The sequence below is a fragment of the Trichechus manatus genome, unplaced genomic scaffold (assembly GCF_000243295.1).
Source record: "Trichechus manatus latirostris isolate Lorelei unplaced genomic scaffold, TriManLat1.0 scaffold00330, whole genome shotgun sequence".
Taxonomy (NCBI): Eukaryota; Metazoa; Chordata; class Mammalia; order Sirenia; family Trichechidae; genus Trichechus; species Trichechus manatus.
In genome coordinates, this window is record NW_004444266.1 from 636,325 (window position 1) to 662,727 (window position 26,403).

A 26,403-nucleotide genomic window follows, 5' to 3' on the forward strand; every position below is an offset into this window, starting at 1 on the left:
AAAAAACTATTCCCAAATGAGATTATAACCACAAATGAGCATAGAGGTTAGGACTTACAACACATATTTTGGGGGGACATAATTCAATCCATAACAGTCTACCCTTTGCCCCTTGCCAAATTCATATCTTTGCCATATGCAAAACAGAGTCACCCCATCACACCGTTCCAAAAGTCTTAACAATCTCATCCTAGTCCAACAATCTCATCTTCGGAATCTTCTAAATCAAATATGGGTGAGATTTTTAGGTGTATTCCACCTGGGGGAAAAATTCCTCTTCATCTGTGAACTTGTGAAATCTAGAATACAAGTTATCTATTTCCAAAGTACCATGGTGGAACAGGCACAAGGTAGACATTGCCATACAAATGGGAAAATTTGGAGGGAAAGAAGGGATAACAGGCACCAAGCAAGTACAAAACCCAACAGTACAAATCACGTTAGCTCTCAGGGCTTGAAAATAATCCTCTCTTCTCTGAGACCATCTGGGCAATGGCCTTGCCTTCCAGACTGGGTGTTGGCCACGCCCTCTGGATTCTGGGTGAAGGCCCCTTGGTGCTGGGCTTCAGCTCCGCCTTCCAGGCCCTCTGGGATGGCAACTCTGCTCCCTTGGCTTTAGGCAACTCCATTCTCCTAGTTCATCTGAGTGGTGACCCTACCCCCTTGGCCCCGGCAGGCTCCATTCTTCTGCCCCTTGGGTGTGGCAGCCCCACACTTCAACTTCAGCCCTGGCTGCGTCCTCCTGGCACGCCTTAATGGTAGCCCCACACTCTAGAACTGAGTTGGGGAAGATTTGACTCTTTGAAACTTAGGAAGCTGTGGTCCCACCCTTTAAGACCCAGGAGACCGTGGCTCCACCCATGGAAATCAAGAAGGCCCTGCTTCCTGTGCGCCTTCCAGCAGTTCTGCCGATCGCCAAGCTGCTCCAGGGATGATCCTTTTCTTTCCTCGGAGGACAACAAATGTAGCTCCTTTGGCCTATTTTCTGCCTGTAGAATTAATTCTAGGAGGCAAACAGCATTCCTTCCCCACCCCCTTCAGTCTAAGCTGATGGGTTTTCTGCTGCGGTAGTTGCTTAGACATATCAGTCACAGGATTGCGTAACCACATCCTTGGTGAACATCCTAGGACACATGTCCTTAGTTTGTACAACAGAATTTTCTAAATCTTTAAGTTCTGTTTCCATTTTGCACAGTTCATTTTTAAGCCCATCTCTTTCCCTTTGCATTTTATTATAAGTGGCAAGGAAAAAATCATGTGGCCCCTCTAAGATCTTGCTTAGAAATTTCTTCAGCCAGCTATCCAAGTTCATCACTTACAAGTTCTACCTTCCACCAAACATCTGAGCATAATTCAGACAAGTTCTTTGCCACTGCATAAAAAGCATCACCCTTCCTCCATTGTCCAATCACATGTTCATCATTTTCTTTTAAAGCCTCACCAGAAGCGCATTTAACATCCACATTTCTAGCAATATTCTCTTGCTGGCACCATATGTATTCTCTAAGACGATAGAGACTTTCTCTAGAGCTCTCCTCACTTCCCTTCTGAGCCCTCACCAGAATTGCCTTTGACGTCCATAATTCTACCAACAATCTCTTCAAGCCAATCTAGGGTTTTACTGTTAGGCACCTTAAGACTCTTCCAGCCTCTACCCATTACCCAATTCCAAAACCGGTTCCACATTTTATCTGTTAGAGCAGCTCCCCACTCTTCTCGTATAAAATTCCGTCTTAGTTATCTAGTGCTGCTGTAACAGAAGTACCACACGTGGATGGCTTTAACAAACAGAAATTTATTTTCTCACAGTTTAGGAGGCCAGAAGTCTGAATTCAGGGCGCCAGCTCTAGGGGAAAGGTTTCTCTCTGTCGGCTCTGGAGGAAGGTCCTTATCTCTTTAGCTTTTGCTTCCTGGTTTCGTGGAGATCTTCATGTGTCTTGGCATCTATCTTACCCCATCTATCCTCTGCTTGTGTATTTAATCTCTTTTATATCTCAAAAGAGATTGACTTATTAACATAACAAAGATAGCCCATTCCCAAATGGGATTATAACCACAGACATAGAGGTTAGGATTTACAACACGTATTTTGGGGAGACATAATTCAATCCATAACGGGGGCCATGGGGTGCAAGATAGAAGAAAAATCAAAAAAGTTTCTAAATTTTAAAGACTGGGTACCTAAGGCAGTAAGAGAAACAAGAAACAGGAGCCAGACTGAGAAGAAAGATAATTTATATTTTAGAAACAGTTAGACATCCTAGTCTTGTGTAAAATGGATGGGGATATGTAGCATAGAATTGAGTTAGTAGCAAATGTGTTACCTCATGGCTAATTTTATAGATTTAGTTTCCAAGTGACTATTTCAACAAAGAAACAAAAACAGAATGCCCCTTCAGTATATATATATTGCCACCAGTTAGCCAAGGTGCCTGGGACACCATTTAAAAATAATGGCTGATGTTCATTCATTCATTCAATTATTTATTGAAAGCCTACTATGGACTAGGAGCTGTGCCCAGTATAACTGTTACAAGACTCAGAGGAGAGTTCCTTCATGTCTTGCGAGCACACAGAGAGGCAGTGTAACAAAAGAGAAGAGCCAGTCCTCTGAGCCAGGCTGAATGACTCCAAACCTTGGCTCCTTGCCCTTTAGCTTTGTGACCTTAGGCAAGTTACTTCCCTCTCTGTGCCTCAGTTTCGCATATGGAAAAGGGGAATCATTATAATATCTACCCCACAGAATTTTAATGAGAATTAAATAAGTTAATATTTGTAAGATGTTTAGAATGGTGGTAGTCACCTAGTAAGTGCTATCTAAGTACTTTTTGTATGGTGAAAGGATACAACCCTGCTGCACACCTTTTGCAATTTTAAACCATGCAGTATCCCCTCGTTCTGTTTAAACAACTGCCTCTTGATCCACGTACCCGTTCCGCATGAGCACAATTAAGTGTTCTGGAATTCCCATACTTTGTAATGTTACCCATAATTTGTTATGATCCACCAAGTTGAATGACTTTGTATAGTCAATAAAACACAGTTAAACATCCTTCTGGTATTCTCTGTTTTTGACCAAGATCCATCTGATGTCAGCAATGATATTCCTCATTCCACATCCTCTTTTGAATTCAGCTTGAACTTCTGGCAGGTCCCTGTCAATGTACAGCTGCAATCATTTTTAATTATCTTCAGCAAAATTTTACTAGCATGTGACATTATTGGTATTGTTCAATAATTTCTTAGTTCCATTTGATTGCCTTTCTTTGGAATGGGCACGAATATGGACCTCTTCCACGCAGTTGGCCAGGTAGCTGTCTTCCAGGTTTCCTGACATAGACAAGTAAGTGCTCCCAGCACTGCGTCTGTATTTTGAAACATGTCCATTGGTATTCCATCAATTCCTGGACCCTTATTTTTTGTCAGTGGCTTCAGTGCAGCTTGGACTTCTTCCTTCAGTACCATTGGTTCTTGATCATTTGCTGCCTCCTGAACATCAGCCAATTCTTTTGGGCACGGTGACTCTGTGTTTTCCTTCCATCTTCTTTTGATGCTTCCTGCATCATTCAAATTTTTGTTCGTAGAATCCTTTAGTAATGCAACTCAAGACTTGAATTGTCTCCTCAGTTCTTTCAGCTTGAGAAATGCCAATCGTGTTCTTCCTTTTTAGTTTTCTAACTCCAGGTCTTTGCACGTTTCATCATAATACTTTACCTTGTCTTCTTGAGCCGCCTTTTGAAATCTTCTCTTCAGTTCTTTTACTTCATCATTTCTTCCGTTCACTTTAGCTACTCTACACTTAAGAGCAAGTTTCAGAGTCTTTCTGACATCCATTTTGGTCTTTTTTTTTTTCCTTTCCTGTCTTTTTAATGACCTTTTACTTTCCTCATGTATGATGCCCTTGATGCCTTCCCACAACTCTTCTAGTCTGGTCAGTAAGAATGCAGCAGAATGCAGCATCAGGATTAGAGGAAGACTCATTAACAACCTGTAATATGCAATGACACAACCTTGTCATGAAGACGGCTTAAAGCACTTACTGATGAAAGTCAAATACTACAGCCTTCAGTATGGATTAGGCCTGAACATGAAGAAAATGAAAAGCCTCACAATTGGGCTGATTAACAACATCATGATAAATGGAGAAAAATCAAAGTATTTGTGGGCAGCATTTGTATTAGCCCATGTTGCACATAAGCAGACTGAAGCTTGGAGTCACACAGTATACTGCAGAGACAGATCTGACTGGAGGGAGCTTCAACCCTGTACTCCTCCCTACCATCCCACATTGTGCATAGCCCTGAGTAGGTATGTAGATACGAGGTAAAAACTCTTAGTAGAGTTTCTGGATTCCTGTATTCCAGACACCTTTTGTTTTACTCACTATGTGACTTAGGACATCTAACTTATCTAGGCCTTGGTTTGCTTATCAGTAAAATAAAAAAGTTGGACTAGAATAATCCCTTCCACTGCTAAAGTATTTCATTCTAAAAGTAAGCAGCATTTTTCAAATGTACTTTTAGGTGTTACTCTAACTGGGCTTCTTAAACTGAGCTGTATGTACCCAGATTTTTCTTGTGTAGAATGTTTACTTGTATTTAAGTAATTTAAAACATTTTAAGAGTAAAGCAAACAGATCTGTTACAGAGCAGAATGACAAAATATCAGACCTTGAAGGAAATTTATTCTTACAAGGGCTAGTTTGGGCTCTGCTGTCAGAGTCCCTGAAAGGGCATCAACTGAAAAGTTTGGGGAACACAAGCTAGAAAAATGTTGAAGAAACTCTGAATTACAGTTAGGGATCTTTTTTCATGATTTGTAACTTCTTAACCATTTCAAACCATGTTTTGGTTACTGATTAGAATACTCCTTTATAACTTACCCTAAATCTTACTTTCATGTTCACATCCTTCCAGAGTTTGAACTTACCTCTCATAGTCGGGGGTTAGCTGGTCTTTGGAGACTTTCTAGTTCAACTTGTGGTCAAGCCATTATCTTCCTCACACCTGTTTTTTCTCAGCAATCAGAGGACAAAATTGCCTACACTTGGGAAAAGGAAAGAGAACAGCATCTTCTTTTCAGCTCCCTGATTTAGGGGTTTCTTCTTTCCACAGGATAAAAAACTAAAATATTGTTCTGCTTCAAAAGTACAGAACTGCTAAGCTCACTTCCAACAAAAGGACATATTTGTACAAGTTTGCTATCACTCTAGTTTCCCATAGCCTGTGGGTCTCTCAGGCCAGGAGTTGACAGAACTGTCTTTGTACACTCCTAAAAAAGTTATTTTCCACCACACTTCTGTCAGTTTGTTGTACTGTGGAAGCTATGCCACCGGTATTTCAAATACCAGCAGGGTCACCCATGGTAGACAGTTGTCAGTGGAGCTTCCAGACTGAGACAGACTAGGAAGAAGGACCTGGTGGTCTACTTCTGAAAAACAATTGACCAGTGAATATCTTATGAATAGCAGCAAAACATTGTCTGATATAGTGTTGAAAGATAAGCCCCTCAAGTTGGAAGGCACTCAAAATACAACTGGGGAAAAACTGCCTTCTCAAAGGAGAGTTGACCTTAATGACGTGGATGGAGTACAACTTTGGAGACCTTCATTTACTGATGTGGCACGACTCAGACTGAGAAGAAACAGCTGCAAACATCCATTAGTAATTAAATGTGGTACGTACGAAGTATAAATCTCAGAAAATTGGAAGTTGTCAAAAATGAAACAGAACGCATAAAGATCAATATCCTAGGCATTAGTGAGCTGAAATGGACTGGTATTGGCCATTTTTAATCAAATAATCATATGTGCTTCTATGCCAGGAATGACAAATTGAAGAGGAATGGCGTCACATTCATTGTCAAAGGAACATTTCAAGATCTATCGTGAAGTACAACACTGTCAGTGATAGGATAGTATCTATATACTTAATGGTGCTCATGTGGAGCCTGTACGTAGCCAATAGGCAGTCGTTCAAACAGAACAAGGGGATACTGTGTGGTTTTAAAATCAGGAAAGGTATGCGTCAGGGTTGTGTCTTTTCACCATACTTATTCAATCTGTATACTGAGTAAATAATCCAAGAAGCTGCACTACATGAAGAAGAACGTGACATGAGGATTGGTGGAAGACTCATTAACAACCTGTGATATGTAGATGACACAACCTTGCTTGCTGAAAACAAAGAAGACTTGAAGCGCTTACTGAAGATCAAAGACTACAGCCTTCAGTGTGGATTACAACTCACCATGAAGAAAACAAAAATCCTCACAACTGGACCCGTAAGTAACATCATGATAAATGGAGAAAAGATTGAAATTGTCAAGGATTTCATTTTACTTGGGTCCACAATCAATGCCCATGGAAGCAACAGTCAAACGATGTATTGCGTTGGGCAGATCTGCTGCAAAAGACCTCTTTAATATATTGAAAAACAAGGATGTCATTTTGAGTAACAAGGTGCGCCTGACCCAAGTCATGGAATTTTCAGTCACCGCATATGCGTGCGAAAGCTGGACAATGAATAAGGAATACCAAAGAAGAATTGTTGCCTTCTAAATTACGGTGTTGGTGAAGAATATTGAATATACCATAGACTGCCAGAAGAATGAACAAGTCTGTCTTGGAAGAAGTACAGCCAGAGTTCTCCTTGGAAGCAAGGATGGCAAGACTTTGTCTCACATTCTTTGGACACGTTATCAGGAGGGGCCAGTCATGCTCGGTAAGGTAGAGGGTCAGCAAAAAAGAGGAAGACCCTCAATGAGATGGATTGACACAGTGGCTACAACAATGGGCTCAAACATAACGATTGTGAGCAGGGTGCAGGACCGGGCAGTGTTTCGTTCTGTTGTACACAGGGTCGCTATGAGTCAGAACCTACTTGATGGCACCTAACAACAAGATTGTTTGTCTTTTAGCCCATTTCCCAAAACTAAGAACATGAGACATTAGTTTTTCTTACAAAAACCCATTTCTAGTTCTTTCAAAACCTGTTTCATTAATAGTGTTTCAAATTACAAAATTCAAACTTGAAACTTTTGAACTCCGAAATTAAGCAGAAAATGAATCCATCCTCTCATGGCTTTAGTTGTCACCTCTGCTCTGAAAACTCCCAGATCCTACTCTGTAGCTGTGAGCTGCCCTCCAGAACTGTACATCAAACTGCCTAGAAGAGCCCTCCGTTTGGTGACCTGCTGCTACTTCAGATTCATCATATCTAAAACTGAGCCCACCTTCTCCCGCATACCAAACTGCTCTCCTTCCCAGCCAGCCCATTTTCTCAGGAGAATCATCAGTCTTCCAATCTCCCTGTCTAGAGAACTATTTTGAAGCTTCTCTTCTCCTGTCCTTGACATCTGCCTATCAATAGTTTGTTTTTGTTTTTTGTCATTTAAGATCTGTCTTAGATTTACCTCTCCTTTCTCCATTCCATCTGTCTAGTTCCCTATCTGCTCTTTGCTCTTCTAACATTAGCATCTACCCCATCCGATCCATCCTCTACAACTTCCGTTCTTGTCTTCCTCTCCTTCATTACATTACTCTCCTGATTAGGAATCTGGGTAGCACTCTGTACCTATTGATCACGTTCCAACTCCTCTGGCCAGTTTAACTTGCCCACTGTAGCTTGACCCCTTCTTACCTGGTGTACTACCTTCCATCAGGAGTACTTTTTTCTGCTTAGGCAGATCCCTCACTATCTCCCTCTGCTTTTGCAATTCCTCAGACTTGAAATGCTGTCTCCTCTGCATATTTCCATTTCCTCCTTCTTCAAGTTGGCTGAGGCCTTACTGCCTGCTCTGATTTCTGCCCTTTTGAAACCCTTTTTGTCTTGTCACTACTGCCCTGATTTTCCTACAAGGGTATAAGTTGTGCTTCCCTATCTAGAGTAGAAGCTTTCCTAAAATCAGACTCTATATTCTCTTGGGTCTCTCAGTGCAATACTCCATAATTACTCAGTAAATACTGCATTAATTCAACAAATATAACTGAGCTCCTACTATGTGCCAGATACTGTTCTAGGTGCTAGGGATATATCATTGAATAAAAGAACGATTTCTACCCTTGGATTCTAGCTGAAGAGATATTAAATAGATAAATTATATATGTTAGAAGGTGATAAAACTTAGGGCAAAAGAGAAAGTAGATGGGTTAAGGGCAAGTGGGATTGCTGATGGTTAAGAGAGAGTTGACATTTTAAATAGGTAGTTAGGGCAGGCCTCATTGAAATGGTGAGGACATCAAGGGGGTGAAAGGTAATGAAAAGGTGATAGTGTCAATTGAGTAGTGGTCGCTGTGGGGTACTAGAAGGCATAGACTAGAAAGACAGGATATGGTGATTTGAGAGTGAGATGTATAAAATCATGCAATTACTTAGGAGTGTGTGACTAAGGTAGGTGGAGAACAAGATCGTTGGAAAAGCGGAGTTCAAGTAACTGAGAGAGTTAAGGTGTTAGAAGGGTCATCTACATGTGTTTTGAAATCTCCAAGCATGAGGAACAGAGTAGTGATTGGGAGAGTGACAATGAGCCAGGAAATAAAAAAGTATCGGGAAATGAGAGGAATGACGTGAGGGTTGGTAGCTGACAGTAACAACGAGGTGAAGTAGGTGAGATGATCTGATCATGAGATTCAAAGCTGGGGGTAGGGTTTAAGGAGGGGAAAGAAAGAATGGTTTGAAAACTGCAGTGAGGAGCAAAGATAGTCTTTAATTGGAAGTTGAGGGGGTTTTATGCAGAGTTGTAGGGTTTTTCACGTATTCCTCATTTGAAGACCTTGTCTTTTTTATTTTTATGGAATCTGAGTGATCATCAGAATAGTTAAAGGTGTGTTTTATTTCTTTATCTTTTTTTATAAACGTTCCTGAGACTATAGACATAATTTACTTTTCTCTCCAGTACTAACGGCGATCAGTTAATTCAGATTTTAGGTGCTCAATCCATTCAGCATCGTCAAGTGTATCACTAAACGGAATCTTTTTAGAAAGCGAAATTTTAAAATATATTTTGTGTTTCTGAACAGTTGCCTTTGAGTCTACCTTCTTCTCTTTTGAAATGATTAGCACTACGATCTATTTTCTAAGATGGTTACTCAAGAGCTGGGGATTTCACCTAAGGTTGATTACCTTAGGATGACTTACAAGAAAGATCTACTTCAAACGTACTATACCTAAAATATTTGCATTCCCCTCTTGATGTTAGAGGGGAACCTCCTTTCTAGCTTCAGATTTCCATGGTCTCTTGCCTCAAGCCCTCGCTCACACCTCCACAGGTGAGGAAGACTGGCATCAAATTGCAGAGTTTGCAAGACAGAATTGGGTGCTCATGACTCATGGTCTCATTAGTCCCTGTTTCACACCTCCCTGTCTTCCTGAAGAAAGCATTCATTCTTATCAACTGTCACCTTGTCCCTGCCATGGAGGTGAGCCCTTTGTCCAGTGCCAACTGTAATTTTATTGGTAGAGCTTTCTGAATCATAAGGGAAGTTTCTGTAAACTTATGCAGCCATAGATCAAAGACCAAAGTCTCCACCAGCTTTATGAATTATAAAAGTGATTTTGATTTCCTCCTGTTCAAAACCTATATCTTATCTCTCATTTGGTTTTAAACCTGGGGGAAAGAGAAGTATTATTTTTTGGAAACCTTAAAACCTCAACAGTTGAACTTTCTTACAAATGGCATGGGTGAGTGTTTTAATATCTTCAGTTTTAACTTTCCTCCATTACATAAACCAAAACCAAACCCTTTTCCATCTAGTCGATTCCCATTCATGGTGACCCCATGTGTTTCAGAGTAGAACTGTGTTCCATAAGGTTTTCATGGCTATAATCTTTATGGCAGCAGATTTCCAGGCCTTTCTTCCTCAGTGTTGTTGGGTAGGTTCAAACCACCAATCTTTAAGTTAGTAGTCAAGCACCCACCATTCACACCACCCAGGGACATACACCATTAAAATAGAAAGCATATATTATGGCAAGATTCCTGTTGAGTTTGCCTTCACATTCTGTCTTGAGTTTCCCACCACCACCATTCCCCATGCCCTGCCCTACATCATTTCTTGTTGGAATTATTGCAGTTCTTTCCTTTGGGTCTTTCTGTTTCCAGTCTTAACCCCTTCATTCTGTCCCCATATTGTCTCCAGAGTTATCTTCCTAACATATGGATTTCCTGACCTAATCTCCGCCTATGTTTTTGATGGCGCCCCATTTACTCCACTCGTACTGTATAAGCATGATTAGGCTGGTGCCTGCTTTTTCAGCCTCATCACCTTGGTACATATTTAAATGCTTTAAAAAGTTAGCTTTTGTTATCGTTATCACCCGCCAATTCCCTCATCCCTCATATGTTATACCCTAGTGATCCTGAAGTGTTTGTTCAAGCATGCCATGATCTTTCTACATCTTTTACCTGATGTGCCTTCTGTTTGCTTTTCATTGAGCAAACATCTTTCTACTTATTCTTAACTCCATCTCAAATGTTACCACCGTGAAGTCTTTCCAGATTCCCTCCAGCAGACTTGGGCTCTCATTTTCCTATCCCATTAAATGAATGTCATATTTACTGTAAGACTGTGTCCTTTCATCTTTGTATCTTCAGAAAACAGCTGATACTCAAATGAATGAATAAATGAATTAGCTAATAGATAAGCAGAAGAATGAACAGGTGAATCCCCCGCAAGGAGAGGAGTGGGGCTAGAGAAGACTAATTCCGTAGCTCAACCTGAGCTACATGGTGGCCGGCAATGGAGAGAGGATTCTTTATCTTAGCAAACACAGGAAGTCTTTTCCAGAAACTCTGTGACCTCAGATAAGGAGCTTTGTCTCTCTGGGCCTCAGTTTCCTCGACTTTAAAATGAGAGAAACGGTTGAAATGATCACTGGGATCCTTCCCAATTCTGACATTTTCTGTACTCTTGCATGGTGTCCCCATTATCCAAGTTATAGTTTAACTAAAGCATCCAAAACTGGCACACTAACTGACTCTTCTTCCATTCCCCTCCTGCACTTTGTCTCCGGTGTCGACACCAAGGCACCCCATCGCATGGAATGTGGGGGTATGGCTGTCTTCCCGGCATCCCTGCGTGTGTGTGAGGGAGCACTTTTAAGCAGCATAGCCTTATCTACAGAGGACACTAGGAATGGGCCTCACAGACAGTGTGTATGTGGTAGTGAAGAACAGAACTTCCTCTTCTGGTAGGGGAAATTTTCAGTTATTTTAACCATATATTTAGCTTTTTCTTATTTTAAAAAATGGGTCATAGAGCCACCTCATATCTTAACGCATTGTGTCCTCTAGCAGGAGTGCCCCTGCATCACCCATCCCTTTCCTCCTTTCTCTGTCTGGCTAGCTCCTGCCCCTCAAGTGTCATCTCCCTCTAAACCTAGGCAGTCACAACTACAAATGCTCGTGTGAAATGTTGTGATTGCTGATTTTCTGCTCTCTTTGCACTGCTAGGATATTAGCTACTTGAAGACAGTTTATGTCCTATTTATCTCAGTGTCCCCAGGGCCTAAACCACAGGGCCTGTACAGAGTACATCTACAAGAAGACATTAAGACAATGCGGAGTGGTACATACTAAGTTTCAAGTAAGTGGACTAGTCAGTGAGTTAATAGGATTTTAAACCTGTTGACGTCGAGTTGATTCCAACTCATAGCAACCCTATAGCACAGAGTAGAACTGCCCCATAAGGTTTCCAAGGAGCGGCTGGTGGATTAGAACTGCCAACCTTTTGCTTAGCAGCCATAGCTCTTAACCACTGCACCACCAGGGCTCCTAACAGGATTTTAGAGGAGGGCATATCAGGAGAGGCTTCGTGGAAGAAGACACTCAAATTGTCCTTGAAAGAAACATGAGATGTAGACACAACTAAGGCTACAAAACTGTATTTTTATGCTTATTTTGTCTTTTGAATTAACATAGACTAAATTGACTTTTTTATGTATATAGTTCTGAGTTTTGGCCCATGTGTAGGTTTGTTTAACTAAGATAAGCCTGGGAAATTAAAAAGGAACCAAGACACAAATCAAGGAATTATGTGGTGTATTTGGGGAAAAGGGGATCAGGTTTGGGGCAGAGTATATTTGAAAGAGAATAGTGGGAAGTAAGGTTGGAGAGGGAAAGTGGAGCCAGATTTTAGGGACCCTGAGTCCAATGCCAAGGCATCAGATAAAATAAAGTTATTAATGAAATCAACTACATTGTGGATTTTGTTTTCTACTTTAAGATTAAAATATTTACCTTTAAATTGTCTGAGACTGTATTCTTTAATTGCGAGGCGGGGGTGTGTGAAGGACATGAGGACAAAAATGTCACAGCCATGTACGCATTATGTTTTACTTTTTTGCCAATGTGAACATAAAAAATTTGTTGAAACTATGTAATATCTATGTAATAAAACGATGCAGTTTGGCAGCTCCTCAGAATGCTGAACATAGAGTTATTGTATCACCCAGCAGTTCTGCTCCTAGGTACACACCCAAGAGAAATGAAAACATCCATCCATCCAAAGGCTTGTATGTGAATGTTCGTTGCAGCACTATTCACGATAGCTGGAAAGTGGGAATTGCCTAAATGTCTATTAACTAATGAATAGATACACAAAATGTGGTATGTCCATACAATGGAATATTATTCAGCAGTAAAAAAGAATAAAGTACTGATACATGCTACAACATGGATAACCCTTGAAAACATTATGCCAAGTGAAAGAAGTCAGTCACAAAAGACCACATATTATATGAATCCACTTACGTGAAATGTCCAGAACAGGCAAATCCAGAGAGACAGAGAGTAAATTAGTGGTTGACAGAGGAGAGGGGTGTCATGGAAGTGTGTAGTCAGGAAGGGCAGTGACTATAATGGACATGGGGTTTCTTTTTGGAGTACTGAAGTGTTCTCAACTTAAATCGTACTGAGGGTTGCACAACTGTGAATATAGTAAAAATGTCTGAGCCCTGCTCAAAGCTTGTGTTAGCCCGTTTAAGAAGGTTTCAGGTCTACCATATTTCAAATCTAAGATGCACTGATTATGATATACCAGTATTGTCTGTACCACTACAAGAAAAAATGTTGCCACTTAAAAACTGACCCACCATACACTGTAAGACACGTTCTTATACTAGAGTTGTTAAAATGTGGGAAAAGTGCATCTTAGAATGGAAGAGATGTCGCATTATTCCATTTGATTGTCATCACGTCCTGTGGGACAGATTGGTATTAGTAGTCCTCTGTCAGTGGTGAGGAGCAGAGACCCCATGAAGTTATGGAAAAGGCAAGGAATTGGATATATGACCCACCTAGATTCAAACCTGACACTACCATTTCCCACAGTATGATCTCAGGCAAAAATAAAATCAACCTCACTGAGCTGCAGCTTCCTCAAATATAGTTTGCTATGAGAATTGTGTAATGAAAAATTTGTACTTCCTGTTCTGTATATGGCTCCTACGTACCTAAGGAAACTGTCAGGGAACCAAAGAGTGACTTTTAAGGTAAACTCTACAAAGAGGGAAAAGCAAATTCACTAATTGATGACCAACACAAGTCCCGCCCCCATGGTCAAAGTAAATGAATCATCAACCCTGTGTGGGATTACTTCGTAGTCAAGGATAAATAGCTTGAATTCGTTGAAGCTAGAAGTATTGGGAGAATTATGCTCTGTTTAGCTTTGTAAACAATATAGTAGTTTGCCTTGACTGACTTTTACGTAAATAGATTCGAAGCTTCTGAACTAAAACCTATTAAATCATGATAGCTCTTTTGATGAAGACACAAATGCAAATCAAGGCAAAGTTTTTGGAAAGCAAAGCTAATATCTCTTTCCCTTTAAACTTAGACCCTTCAGTAGCAGTCTGAATCCTTTTCCTTACTAGTCCTTTCTTTTACAATTTAGGATTCAAATTAAAAGCTAATGACACAGACTTTTATCTTACACCAGCTGCCTCCTTGTCTATCCATATAAATACACACACACACGTATGTATATATAAAATGATTGTTTTATGTCATTATTAACAGAGAGAAGAGAGAGCTCGTCTGAACTCCACCCAAAATTTACTCTTATATATATTTTTGGAGGCACCTTAAGCCAAGAGCAGTCAGTAAACTCTGCTTAATCCCCTTTTCTTCCATGATTTCTTTTAAAGAGATACCTGGGTTCTGAAGGGAAATATTTGTGCTTCTGTGGGAAACTATACGTTTTTAGACTGAGCACACCCTTCCAGCTTATCTGATTCTAGCTTTTATTGCCTTTGAGCTACAGGCAGCTCCCAGTTACAAACATCTGGTTTACCAGACAACTCGTACTTGTCCTTCAATGTTATGTAAATCTGCCCTGACTTTGAAAGGATTGAACCAACCTCTACTGGAAACAAATTCTTCGTCACAATCACCTTTCTTGCTGCATGTGCAGCTTTTAAATAATTGGGAAGGCTTAGAGCCTCTTCTTGCACTTAAGTAAGGCTAGGTAAGAACCTCATGCACCTGTTCCGACTTACCTACAAATTCAACCTAAAGACTTAAAGACACAATTAGGAATGGATCTCATCTCATTTGTAACCCAGGACTACCTGTATCTTACAACTCTGTAAATTGTAAAGAACTGATCACAGTGCAAATGATTCCTGTCTGTGTACTTGAAAATGAATTCTGTCTGGTGGAGGGACTACCCCCTCTGCATCCCCACAGAAAAGACCATTTTTCTTTTTATTTTTTTGTTCATTTTCGAATAAATTTCAATGTCCGTGATCTATAGATGTGCTCTTTGCATTGTCCTTTGAACCAGTTATAACATCTGCCTGTACCTTCATTAATAACGTTGTTGTTAGGTGCTGTCAAGTTGATTTTTGAGTCATAGCGATCCCATGTGACATAGTAGAACTGTCCCATAGGGTTTTCTAGGCTTTAATCTTTATGGGAGCAGATCACTAGGTCTTTCTCCCGCAAAGCAACCGGGTGGGTTCGAATTGCCGACCTTTCAGTTAGCAACTGAGCACTTAACTGTTGTGCCACCAGGGCTCCTTTCCTTAATAATAAGTTATAAATAAAATAAACATATGTTAAGTGTTCATTTAATATCTGAATAATGAGAATAATGGTTTTAGCTTCTTTTTTTTTTTTGAAAGTTATCTTTTAACCATTTCAAGCTAGAAACTGTTAGGTAAAAATAGGTGAACCTGGTTATCTCTGAGGTCTTCTTTAAGGAAACAGAAATATACCACCATCCCCCCATCAGTACCATCCTTGTCATGCCTCCGCGCCCTACCCAGCCTCCCTTTTCTGGTAGGGGGCGACATTTGGAGCGTGTGTGTGTGCGTGCGTGCGTGCGTGTGTGCGTGCGTGCATATGTTTTTAAAAGTTTAAAATGAAATTAGAGTTTAGAGCAAATTGCCTTGTACTATTTTACACAGAGAATTGAGAAGGCAATGAAAATACTCAATAGCAAGTTGCCTTTAAAATTGTGGACCAGAGATTTTTCTCCTTGATCTTAAAGTAAAAATTGGACCCTTTGGAGCAAGGTCTGGTGATGGAGTAAAAAGAGTACACAATCTGGTACACCCAGCACTCTTGGTTAACTGCTCTACTAACCTTTTATGTTCTTTAATTCTTATTTTAAAAAAAAGAACAGCTATGTGGGGAAAATGGTGCTTTGCTGGAGAGGAAAGTTGATCTGCCAAGGTGTCTAGTCTTACGGTAGTGGTAGCAAAGCAATTTGATGACACTTGCCTTCAAAATCCTAGTGTGATCTCAGAGGATAACTCTGCATTAATACTGTTTTTGGAACGGTTTTGTCAATCACCGAGTATCTATAATGTGGAAGTGCTAGTGATATTAAGATGCCTGATAAGGATCATCTGTCCTCTAGGAATGGTGAGTTCAGTGAAGCTCAGTAATAAGCAAATCACGTGTCCCACTGAATTCATAATATAAATAAAACTTGCCAATTATCATCGTTTCTATGGCAATGAACTCCTTGTACATGTATGTCCTTGTATATATCTGAAAGTATATTTTTAGGATAAATTCCTGAATTAATTTTTAATTTTAAGTAATCTAAACCTTGATTAAGCTGTCCCAGAAATTATTTTCCTTAGGCTTGGAAAGGCAGCACTCAAGCAGTCTCAGTTATTTTGAGTGAAGTATCAGATATTTGTAATACTTGGCCTCCTATGATTTCAAGCTGAATAAACAAATTAAATGAGGCATTTGCATTTGTTGACTTTTGTGTCGTGTATTTTAAACTGAGGTTAGGGACCGTGGCTTAATCCTCGTTGCTTCCCCAGCACCTTGCACGTGCCTTGCAGACAGTAAGTGTCCAGTAAATGCGGGACAGAGAAGGGAAGAAAATGAAGAAGCAAGGAAATTGGCTACTGAAGTCACATTCTAAACATTTGAAAGGTGTACTTCCCTTTCTACCGGATCAAAAACGAAGGTTTGATTTACTGTTTATCCATAAAGCAATATATATACTTGATCTCATTTTTTGGTTAAGAAAAAACTATCCCATAAACATGTATGTGTGTGCATTCTGTACAGAACTTCGAAAAATGCACAGCAAACTCTTAACAGTGGCTACCTCTGGAAAATGGCAGGGGGCAGGAGAACCAGACCGTCTGGATGCTTTGGGCTTCTATAAACAAAAACCTCAATGAAAATGTAGATTAAAGAATTAAGACTTTTTTCTCACCTAAAAAGTACAAAAGAAGGATAATTCTTGAGTTATAGTCAATTAAGAAGGATCCAAGTGCTTTCTCCATTGACATGGTTTGAATTATGTCCTCCAAAAAATATATCAATTTGGCTGGGCCATGATTCCCTGAATTGTGTGGTTGGCCTCCATTTTGTGATTGTCATTTTATGTTAAAAAAGATTAGGGTGGGATTGTAACACCACCCTTACCCAGGTCACATCCCTGATCCAACGTAAAGGGAGCTTCCCTGGGGTGTGGCCTGCACCACCTTTTATCTCTTGTAAGAGATAAAAGGAAAGGGAAGCAAGTGGAGAATCGGGGACCTCATACCACCAAGAAAGCAGTGCCAGGAGCAGAGCGTGGCTTTTGGACCCAGGGTCCCTGCGCAGAGAAGCTCCTAGTCCGGGGGAACATTGATGAGAAGGCCAACAGAGACAGAAAGCCTTCCGCTGGAGCTGACGCCCTGAGCTTGGACTTTTAGCCTAGTTTACTGTGAGGAAATAAATTTCTTTTTGTTAAAGCCATCCACTTGTGGTTTTTCTGTTAGAGCAGCACTAGATGACTAAGACATCCATCTTTCCCCTTGGCCTCAAGATGGCGTCAGTAATTCCAGGTATCACATGTAGACATGGCAGCGTTCACCAAAGAAGAGAGGTTTTTGCATATGCATCTGTTTATATTAGTGAGGAAGATCTCTCCCAGGATCCCACCAGCAGACTTAGCCTCGGGTCACACTGGCCAGGATTGAGTCACAGCCCAGACCTAAACCAGCCTTTAAAAAACAAACAATTAGCTTGGACCAATCATGATTTATCCTCTTGGGCTGATGAGGGGCCCCTATCTTAGACACAAAGGAGCCCTTGTGGTGCAGTAGTTAAGCACTCAGCTGCTAACTGAAAAGTCGGCTGTTTGAACCTACCAGCAGCTCCGCAGTAGAAAGATGTGGCAGTCTGTTTCCGTAAAGATTATAGCTTTGGGAACCCTGTACAGCAGTTCTACTGTGTCCTGTAGGGTTGCTATGAGTTGGAATCGACTTGACAGCAACAGGTTTGGTTATTTTAGTATCTTGAACACGTGGCCATGCAGATGTAGGCAGCCTCACAATTAAAAAAAAAAAAAGTCAATGCTCTACCACCATTAAGGAAGGAACTTCCGGAGTGGATACAACAATATCTAACACAAGAAAATTCATTTCTTAGTTTATACCCTTCTGTATTGTGTCAATTACTTTTTTAACAGCTTTATTGAGGTATAATTGATGTGTGATACACTGCATGGAAAGGGCACAATTTGATGTTCTGACATTGTATATACCCAGGAAACCATCACCACAGTCAAGAAAATGAACCTAAGCATAACCCCTAGAAGTGTCCTTGTGAAGCTGTGTAACCCCTCTCAGCCCTGCCTCCCAGATTTCTGCCACCACTGCCCCAGGCAGCTGCTGAGCTACTTCCTGTCCCTATAGATTAGTTTTCACTAATAGAAATTTATACAAATGGAATAGTCTTTTTTTTTTTTGTCTCCTTGCACTTAGCATAATTGTTTTGAGATTCATCCATATTTTAAATTGTATCAATAGTTCATTCTTTTATTAGTATTTTAATGTATGGTGATAGTCAACTTTAATAAGAAAGATATTCTTTCTTGATCTCCTATTTCACTGCAGTGTGCTGCAGTGATTTACCAAGTTTCATGGGTACCAGTAATCATGGGTGTCTTTCTTGCAGCTTGACTCACTATTTCTTCAAAGAAAATCTGTTGGTATGCTGTAACCTCAGTGTTTTCATCTCAAAAATTAAAGTAACAGTGCTTTCACTACTTATCTCACAGGGATGTTGGAAGAATTACTGAAAATATTGACAAAGTGACCATACAAGTACAGTCATCATTTGCATTATTAGGATCCTGCTTTGTTAACACAAGTCAGGGGAAAGCTGTTAAATGCTAAGTGTTGTTGTTTGTTGTTAGGTGCTGTTGAGTCGATTCCAACTCATAGCTACCCGATGTACAAGAGAACAAAGCACTGTCCAATCCTGCACCATCTTCACAGTCATTGCTGTGTTTGAGCCCACTGTTGTAGCCACTGTGTTAATCCAGCTCATGGAGGGTCTTCCTCTTTTTCACTGACCCTCTACCTTACCAAGCACGATGTCCTTCTCCAGGGATTGATCCCTCCTGATAACATGTCCAGAGTACATGAGATGAAGTCTCGCCATCCTCACTTCCAAGGATCATTCTGTCTATACTTCTTCCAAGACAGATTTGTTCATTCTTCTGGCAGTCCATGGTATATTCAATGTTCTTCTCCAACACCACAATTCAAAGGCGTCAGTTTCTTCTTTTGTCTCCCTTATTCATCTTCCAGCTTTTGCATGCATATGAGGCAATTGAAACACCATGGCTTGGGTCAGAGGCACCTTAGTCCTCAAAGTGACAGCTTTGCTTTGACTTTGCCAAGTATTACATTATAGTTTACAGCTGTGGATGGAGAAGAACACTCCTTTGCCGTGTTTAAGTGTATTGGGTTGATTCATCAGTGTTGGAGCTATTTTTTCATATTGCCAGTTGCCATCTATTCAGTCTCAACTCGTGGCAACCCCATATGTGTCAGAGTAGAACTGTGCTCCATAGGGTTTCAAGAGTTGATTTTTTGGAAGTCGGTCACCAGGCCTTTCTTCTAAGGTACCTCTGAGTGGCCTTGAACCTCCAACCTTTTGGTTAGCAGCCAAGCACATTAACCACTGGCACCACCCAGGGCCTCTTTTCTTAAAAAGAAGTCGTATGAAAACCTGGTAGAAGAACAATTCATTCTTTTTTCAATTTCTGTAAGAGAGATAGACTGAGGAATTTATTCTTTGCTGCCTTTCTACTCCAGAATCACCCCTTTCTCTGTGCACACAGGGCCCTCATCTGTGGCCCTCTGACTGATGAGGATTCCCTTCTGTGCCACCCCCAGCCAGGTTACACTCCTCCCAGAAGGGCCCCTTATCCTGTGCCCCAGATACCTAGTTTTTTGGAGCCATTGATCTTAGATGTTATAGAAAAATAAACGGGTGAAAATATTCAGAATAAAATGTGGGTGACACATGGCTCTCAACATCTCCCAGAGGATGCTTACATTTTTAAAGTCTTCATTAATCCGTGGTTAGTAAAACATGTGTTTAGAATAACCGCCCTACCCACTGTCCCCTGGGTCAGCCAGACCACCACAGCTTTATCAGAATAAAAACGTTTCCACCGTCTGCAGTTCTCTTCATAACTATTTTTATAATAACTCATTGAAATAACCTCTAGACACTTATTTCTAACCTAAATTTTTTTAAAGACTAGCTATAGGAAGTCTACTTTCGTATTGCCTAATTCACCCTGCTGGCACAGTGGTTAAGCGTTTGGCTGCTAACCGAAAGGTCAGCAGTTCAAATCCACCAGCTGCTCCTTGGAAACCCTATGGGACAGTTCTACCCTGTCCTATAGGGTCACTGTGGTCAGAATCAACTCGATGGCAACAGTCAATTCTCCCTTGACCCATTTAAACTGTGCTGCTGGATTTATAGCATTTCTTAGATCCGTGTAAAAGTGATTTGCTGCCAGGAGCTCTGTCCTGCCCTCACTTACACAAGTCATCCAGTTGACTTAAACAGGATTTACAGAATGTAGATGCAGTGCTCTTCACTCTATTGAGATTTTATTACTTTCCAATATTTTGTTCTAGAAATTGTAATAATTCAAAGGCCTAAACATTTTTACCTATAAATTTGTTTACATGGAGTTTTATTTGTCGGCTGCTTCAGAAAATGTCACATGCCAGTCAGTTATCATGCCATTATCTTCTCTCCTCCTCAGAATTTAAAATTCATCTGAGAATGTGACACTTAACATCTGGTATATTCCTCTCTCCAAAAGGGAGGTGAGCTTCACAGTTGACTTACTCTAAATAAAGAATGAAATGGTTCAGTGCCTTTATAATTCTTTGTCTGTCTTTGCCCAGTAGGTCTGCCGCCTGGAGTGTCATTTATCAGCAGGGCAATACCAAGGAGACCTCTTCTCCGGGCAGCCAGTAATGTTCATCGCTCCAGCCAGCACCCCACCCGCTGCCAAGCTGTGCGAGCTGGTCCACCTGTGTGGAGGCCAGACCACCCGAGTCCCACGTCAGGCCAGCATCTTCATCGGTCCCTACAGAGGGAAGAAGAAAGCAACAATCAAGTATTTGTCAGAAAAATGGATCTTAGGTAGGAATCTAAATATAGAAGAAAATAGTGGGCAGGGGTGGGAGGCACGATGGGGGATGGACAGAGAAGGTTCTTTCTGCTCGCAGTAACCGTCAGGGTTTTTACTCTCGGCCCCACTACCTGTGGTTCCAGCGATGCATACAGGCTTCGTGAGCCGGAACCACCGCGCCCGCTCCACCCTTCCACGTAGGCCTGCGGCCTTTGAATTGATTTCTCAGTGTCTGGGCATCAGCTTCAACGGTGCTATGTGGTTACGATTCACTGTGTGCCGACCCAGACATTCCTGCTTTTTACTGTCAGCTGATGTACAGTTCACAAAGAGAAAGGAAATCTTTTTAGTCTTCACCCACTTCACTTCACCAGCTAATGTGAAAAATCCAATCGACAAAACAACTGAAAGTTTACAGCTACAGTCACGTGCCTCTCCACTCATAACTTTTAGAGTGTCCCTCCCTGAGTGCCTTTCTGGTTCTGCTTCAGGGGGGTCTCAGCCAGCTCCTTCAGTGAGGACTTGGACAACATAATCTCTGTCACACCACTGTCTTAATAACCGGCTTGTTCATGTGGTCAAAGTGATAGCCTCCAGTGTAAATGTAGCTTTTTACTTTTTTTTTTTTTTTAATTTCAAAAAGTGAGCATAGTGTGAATAAAATTTACAGGTCTGGCGTTGATTCTACATATATTTGTGCCAAACTCTGCCCTAGATTCTGGAGAGAAAAAGGTGATACGATATAACCTCTGACTTCCAGGAGGTTACAGTTGAGTTGTGATGACAAGTAGGCTTCTTGTATTAGGCCTCCTCAGTGAGATGTGTAGGGCCTGCCAGAAGTAACTGGTTACCAGAGACTGTGAAGCCGGAGCCACAGTCTGCTAGCTCTGCTGTGATGGGTGGGTGCCGGGAGCGGAGAGGAAAAGTGGCCACAGTGGGGCTAGATACTTACTAATCCTGTGATAGAGGCACGTATTTCAGAATGAACTTAAGTTTCAACTTTGAAGATAAACTTTACTTCTTCTTCCACTTGGTTTTGATGAATTACTCCAGTTTCAGCATCTTTGACCAAGATCTTTCCCTGGCTTCTGGAGAAGTATATTTTCTCTCTCTTTGTCTAGCCTGCCTCGTTTTTCTTCTGTTTCTTTTTCATTCTCCTTGTCTCTAAATCCCAAACTCTGGGTTTTTTCACCCCTTGCTAGCTAGACATTATCCTTTAGCAGATAGTGAGCCAGCCCTGTTTGTCCAGGTTACATTCATGTGTAACTACGTACATTTGATGAATGGATTTTAAGTGACTGATGGTCATCCTTTGATATATTTTAAAAGTATATGATAAAAAGTATTTTTTTTCCTATCTGATACAGAGTAATTTATCTTTCCCCTGAAAACTAATTTAAAAACAAACATGATTTTAGCTACAGTCCAAAAGCCAAGAGGCTGTTTACTCTTTTCTAAATGCCAAGAATATAACCTTGAAAACATTCTATGTTGTGAAACAGAGGTACTGTTTTGTTTTCTACAAAAGTGTATGTATCAAAATGACACAGACTGCAGACCAGAATTGTGCTTTAAAAAAGGCCTCATTCAGCTAACGGAACTTTGCACATGATTGATATCAACAGTCCATATCAACAACTAATCTTTTGAAACTGGAAATTTTGTTCTGTGCTGAGGGCCAAAGAGTTGGTCTGCACTCTTATTATTTCCAGGTTGGGTAATTATAATGGTCCCTTCCTGTTGCTCTTGCATTTTTGTGTGTAGGTCACACACAATTCAGCTGCCTACTGAGTTCCTCTAGTTGTTTTGCCACTCAGCTCTGCTGCTGTTGGATTTTTCTGAAGTGAAGGTTCACCTGCTGAAAGCCAAGGCTTAATTGTCACAAGGCCCTGCAGAATTTTTCAAATTTCAGGGCTGCCCTTGTGGACCCCAGTTTCTCTTTCTTTTCTGTCCCATAGCTCATGTCCTGTTTCTGATTTGTCATTTACTATACCATCTGTGCCCTTGGCAACATCCAGGTATTGTGTGTCTGAAATAACTGGCCCTCCTTTACCAGGGTGAAATTCTGTGAGCTGCTGACTTACCCAATACCATCCTAGCTGCTGTGGGTTTTCTCACTTGGATGGGAGACAGTTTACTTTTCAAATATTAATTGATATTCTTCTCTTTCTGAACTTAATTACAGTAACTCCAGCTATGTACAAATAAATGAAATTTTTATTTTATATCTGTCTATGTATGCATATACCTGCAAAAAATGGCATTCAAAAATGACAGCCACTTTCTGGCTCACAAAGGCCTTACCACGAGCTTAAATCTGGCAAGAGGCAACTCACTTATCATCTCTGGAACTCATTTAAGTCATCTACAAACAGATTAATAATCTCTGCCTTGCATACCTCACTGTTAACATGCTCGGCTGCTAACCAAAAGGTTGGAGGTGCAAATCCACCAGAGGTGCCTCAGAAGAAATGCCTGGCAATCTACTTCCAAAAAATCAACCATCAAAAACCCTGTGGGGCACAGTTCTACTCTGACACATGTGAGGTCACCATGAGTCAGAGTCAACCCCACTGGCAACTGGTTTTATGATAGGCGTTGTAGAGTAGTATTGTGAATGACAATATCAATTAATATGTAAAACAGATATTTCTGGCACTTTGACTGTCCAGAATTTTGCCTTTAGAAGACTTTTTCTCTTCCCATTAACTTCCATTATAAACATTTTCCTGGAGAATATTTTACTCTCAAAAAGTTATGCAATTAAAATTAGCAACATATCAAACCATTTTAAACCAGCGATTTCAAAGAAAAAAGTTATTTTGTAATAAATTATGAAAAATGATATTCAAAATGTACAAATTAAATTTTTTCTAACTCAGATATCAGCTGTTGTGTGAGGCATGGTACCTGGGAGTTGATAAACTTGTTCGATCCATTTACAAATTTGTTGTTTACCCTCCAAAGTAAAGATTGCGTGTTTTTTTTTTTTTTAGTCTTCATTTTTGCAGATATAATAAAGTCAAAACCCCCCCCCAAAAAAAACCACTTCTGTCGAGGCAACTCCGACTCACAGCAACCCTATAGGACAGAATAGAACTGCCCCATAGGGTTTCCAAGGCTGTAATCTTTACGGAAGCAGACTGCCACCTCTTTCTCCCGTGGACCAGCTAGTGGGTTCAAACTGCTAACCTCTGAGTTCGCAGCTGAGCGCTTAACCATTGTGCCACCAAAGGTCCACTAAAGTCACAGGCGGTGGAGAAGCAGAAGATTTTTTTTAGCCATGAGAAACCTCTGAGAAGTACCCCCCCACACCCCGCTTTAGCTGAAGGAAGGGTCAACAACAAAGTCCCTTTCTCCACTACCTCTGACCTCCTAGCACTATAATCCATCAGATAAGCCTTTTATCCCTTCACTGTCTATATCTCAAAAACAGTAACTCAGGACCTAGGAACATAAGAAAAGTTTTTAATGATTAGTCTATTTATAAGAATTTCTTCTAACCTCTAGCTCTTTCTTTGGGAAAGACACGGCTCTGGGGTGACCATTTAGCACTCAACCAGCTTGCCTTCCTGGCTGCCAGTATTACTGGCATAGAATAGGGAGTGAATTTATGAAATCACCAAGTCGGGCTCAACAAATGAAATTTAAGCCATGTCTTACTCATTTGCTCCATGGAGAATTTCATATATGCCGAGTTGCCTTATAATGAAGGTTATTTGAACGGTCATGATTATGTTCCCTATTCATTCCCTAGAGTGTATTTTCCCTGAAACAGCACTATACTTAAGCCAAGATTCTTGATGAATCATTCAACCAGAAGGAGAAATGGGGATTTTTGACAGAGAAAACACTTTTTGACTATGAATGAAATAAACAGGAAAACAAAAATCAAGTTCCTGGCACTGAGAAGTAACATGTTACCTTTACCTGATACTGGTGACACATCGTATTTAAAAATATTGTCCTAGAATTCCATTTCCTGCAGCGCTCTTGTGAAATGTAAATCCCATTTTACATGTCGTGGAGCTAAGACTGGGATCTGAAGTAACTTGGCTGTGGAGAGAAAGCTCCGGATGGGAGCTCGGAGCCCGTGACGGATGTGTGGGTCTGCTGCTCTGTCACGGAGTCATTCTGTTCACTCTTCTGTCCCTTCCTGGTGTTATCACTGTAGGCTGGTTTGCGCTTTCTCATAAGATGTAGTTCCAGTCTTGGGTGCCCTTTTATTGTCTGGGCTGTGTTCAAATGATAAGACATACATTTTATGCTATTGTGGGAACATAATGTAATATTCTCAACAGTGTTGCCAAAAAAAAAAAAAAAAGGCTTAGCCTCAGTATGCTTTCCTAATAGCTTATAAAAAGCGTTTGATTTGAATGTTTGCCTATGTAGATGTTTTCAGGAAAAAAAATCACTGATAGCGTAAGGGCCTTTGACATGCTGCTGTAGATCGTCGTTCCCCCGGATGGCAAACTAAAGCCTAATGCCCCGAAAAATGCACTGCTCTGAAATGGAAGGTCTTATTAAACTAAGGCCACTCACGAGGCTCAGACCTTAGAACTTCATAATTAAATAGATGTGTGAGGGTTGTTCAAGATCGTCTCTGTCCATATTTTCATTGCATCGATAAGGAACCAGTCACAGAGAGGTTAGGCAATTTGCTGAGGATGGAAATAGTGACAGAGAAGAGAAGTGAGAAGCAGATCTCCTGACTCCCAGCCCAGATTGCTTTACATGCTGCTTCAGAGCCTGCCTTTCTCTTTCAAAGGCTGCTAATTTTATCCTAACAGTACTCAGACCCGGTAGCTCAGCAACCATTTATAAGTCATTGTAAAATTTTAAGATACAATTTCAGGCAGTATGAAGAATTGTTTTTGTTTTGAGTTTTTCTCAACCAGATTGAATCTACAAAATAGAAATAAATGAGAATTCATGGGATTTTATAATTTCAACATCTAAGGTGTTTGAGGAGCCCTGGTTACAACAATGGTTAGCGCTCGGCTGCTAACCAACAGGTCAGTGGATTGAACCCACCAGTGTTCCACAGGAGAAAGATGTGGCAGTCTGCTCCCGTAACGATTTACTGCCTTGGAAACCTATGGGGCAGTTCTACTCTGTCCTAAAGGGTACCATGAGTTGAGATCGACTCGACGGCAACGAGTTTGGTTTTTTGGTTAATATGTTTTGGCTTTTTATTATTATTATTATTATTAACTCCTAGTTCCTAGAATAGTATTTTATCATTAGCCTTGGAGAAAGATAGAGTGTGCTTACTCAGAAAGTGAATTTCTAACCTTTCCCTTTAATTGCATTGGTCAAGTAGTGTTCCTAGATGGTAGAAATTTCCTAACCTATCTCACTTGCATGCTTTACCGTTGGCCTTTTGTTAAATGTATGCCAACAGAACTCAATTAATTTGATGTGAATTTTATCAGAGATGCAAGTTGTTTTTTTTAAAGCACATTAAGGGCAAGCAGGTAAACTAGAAAATAATGTCC

General features: G+C 40.7%; 1 protein-coding gene across 3 annotated transcripts in view; it reads left to right on the forward strand.

Moving 5' to 3' along the window:
* MCPH1 (microcephalin 1) overlaps positions 1 to 26,403 on the forward strand; it is a 287,857-nt gene that overhangs the window by 242,674 nt on the left and 18,780 nt on the right. For all 3 annotated transcript variants that reach the window (XM_023725576.1, XM_023725577.1, XM_023725579.1), the window contains one exon: positions 20,679 to 20,916. In XM_023725576.1, coding sequence (XP_023581344.1) covers positions 20,679 to 20,916 — 238 coding nt within the window. The remainder of the gene's footprint in view (positions 1 to 20,678; positions 20,917 to 26,403) is intronic.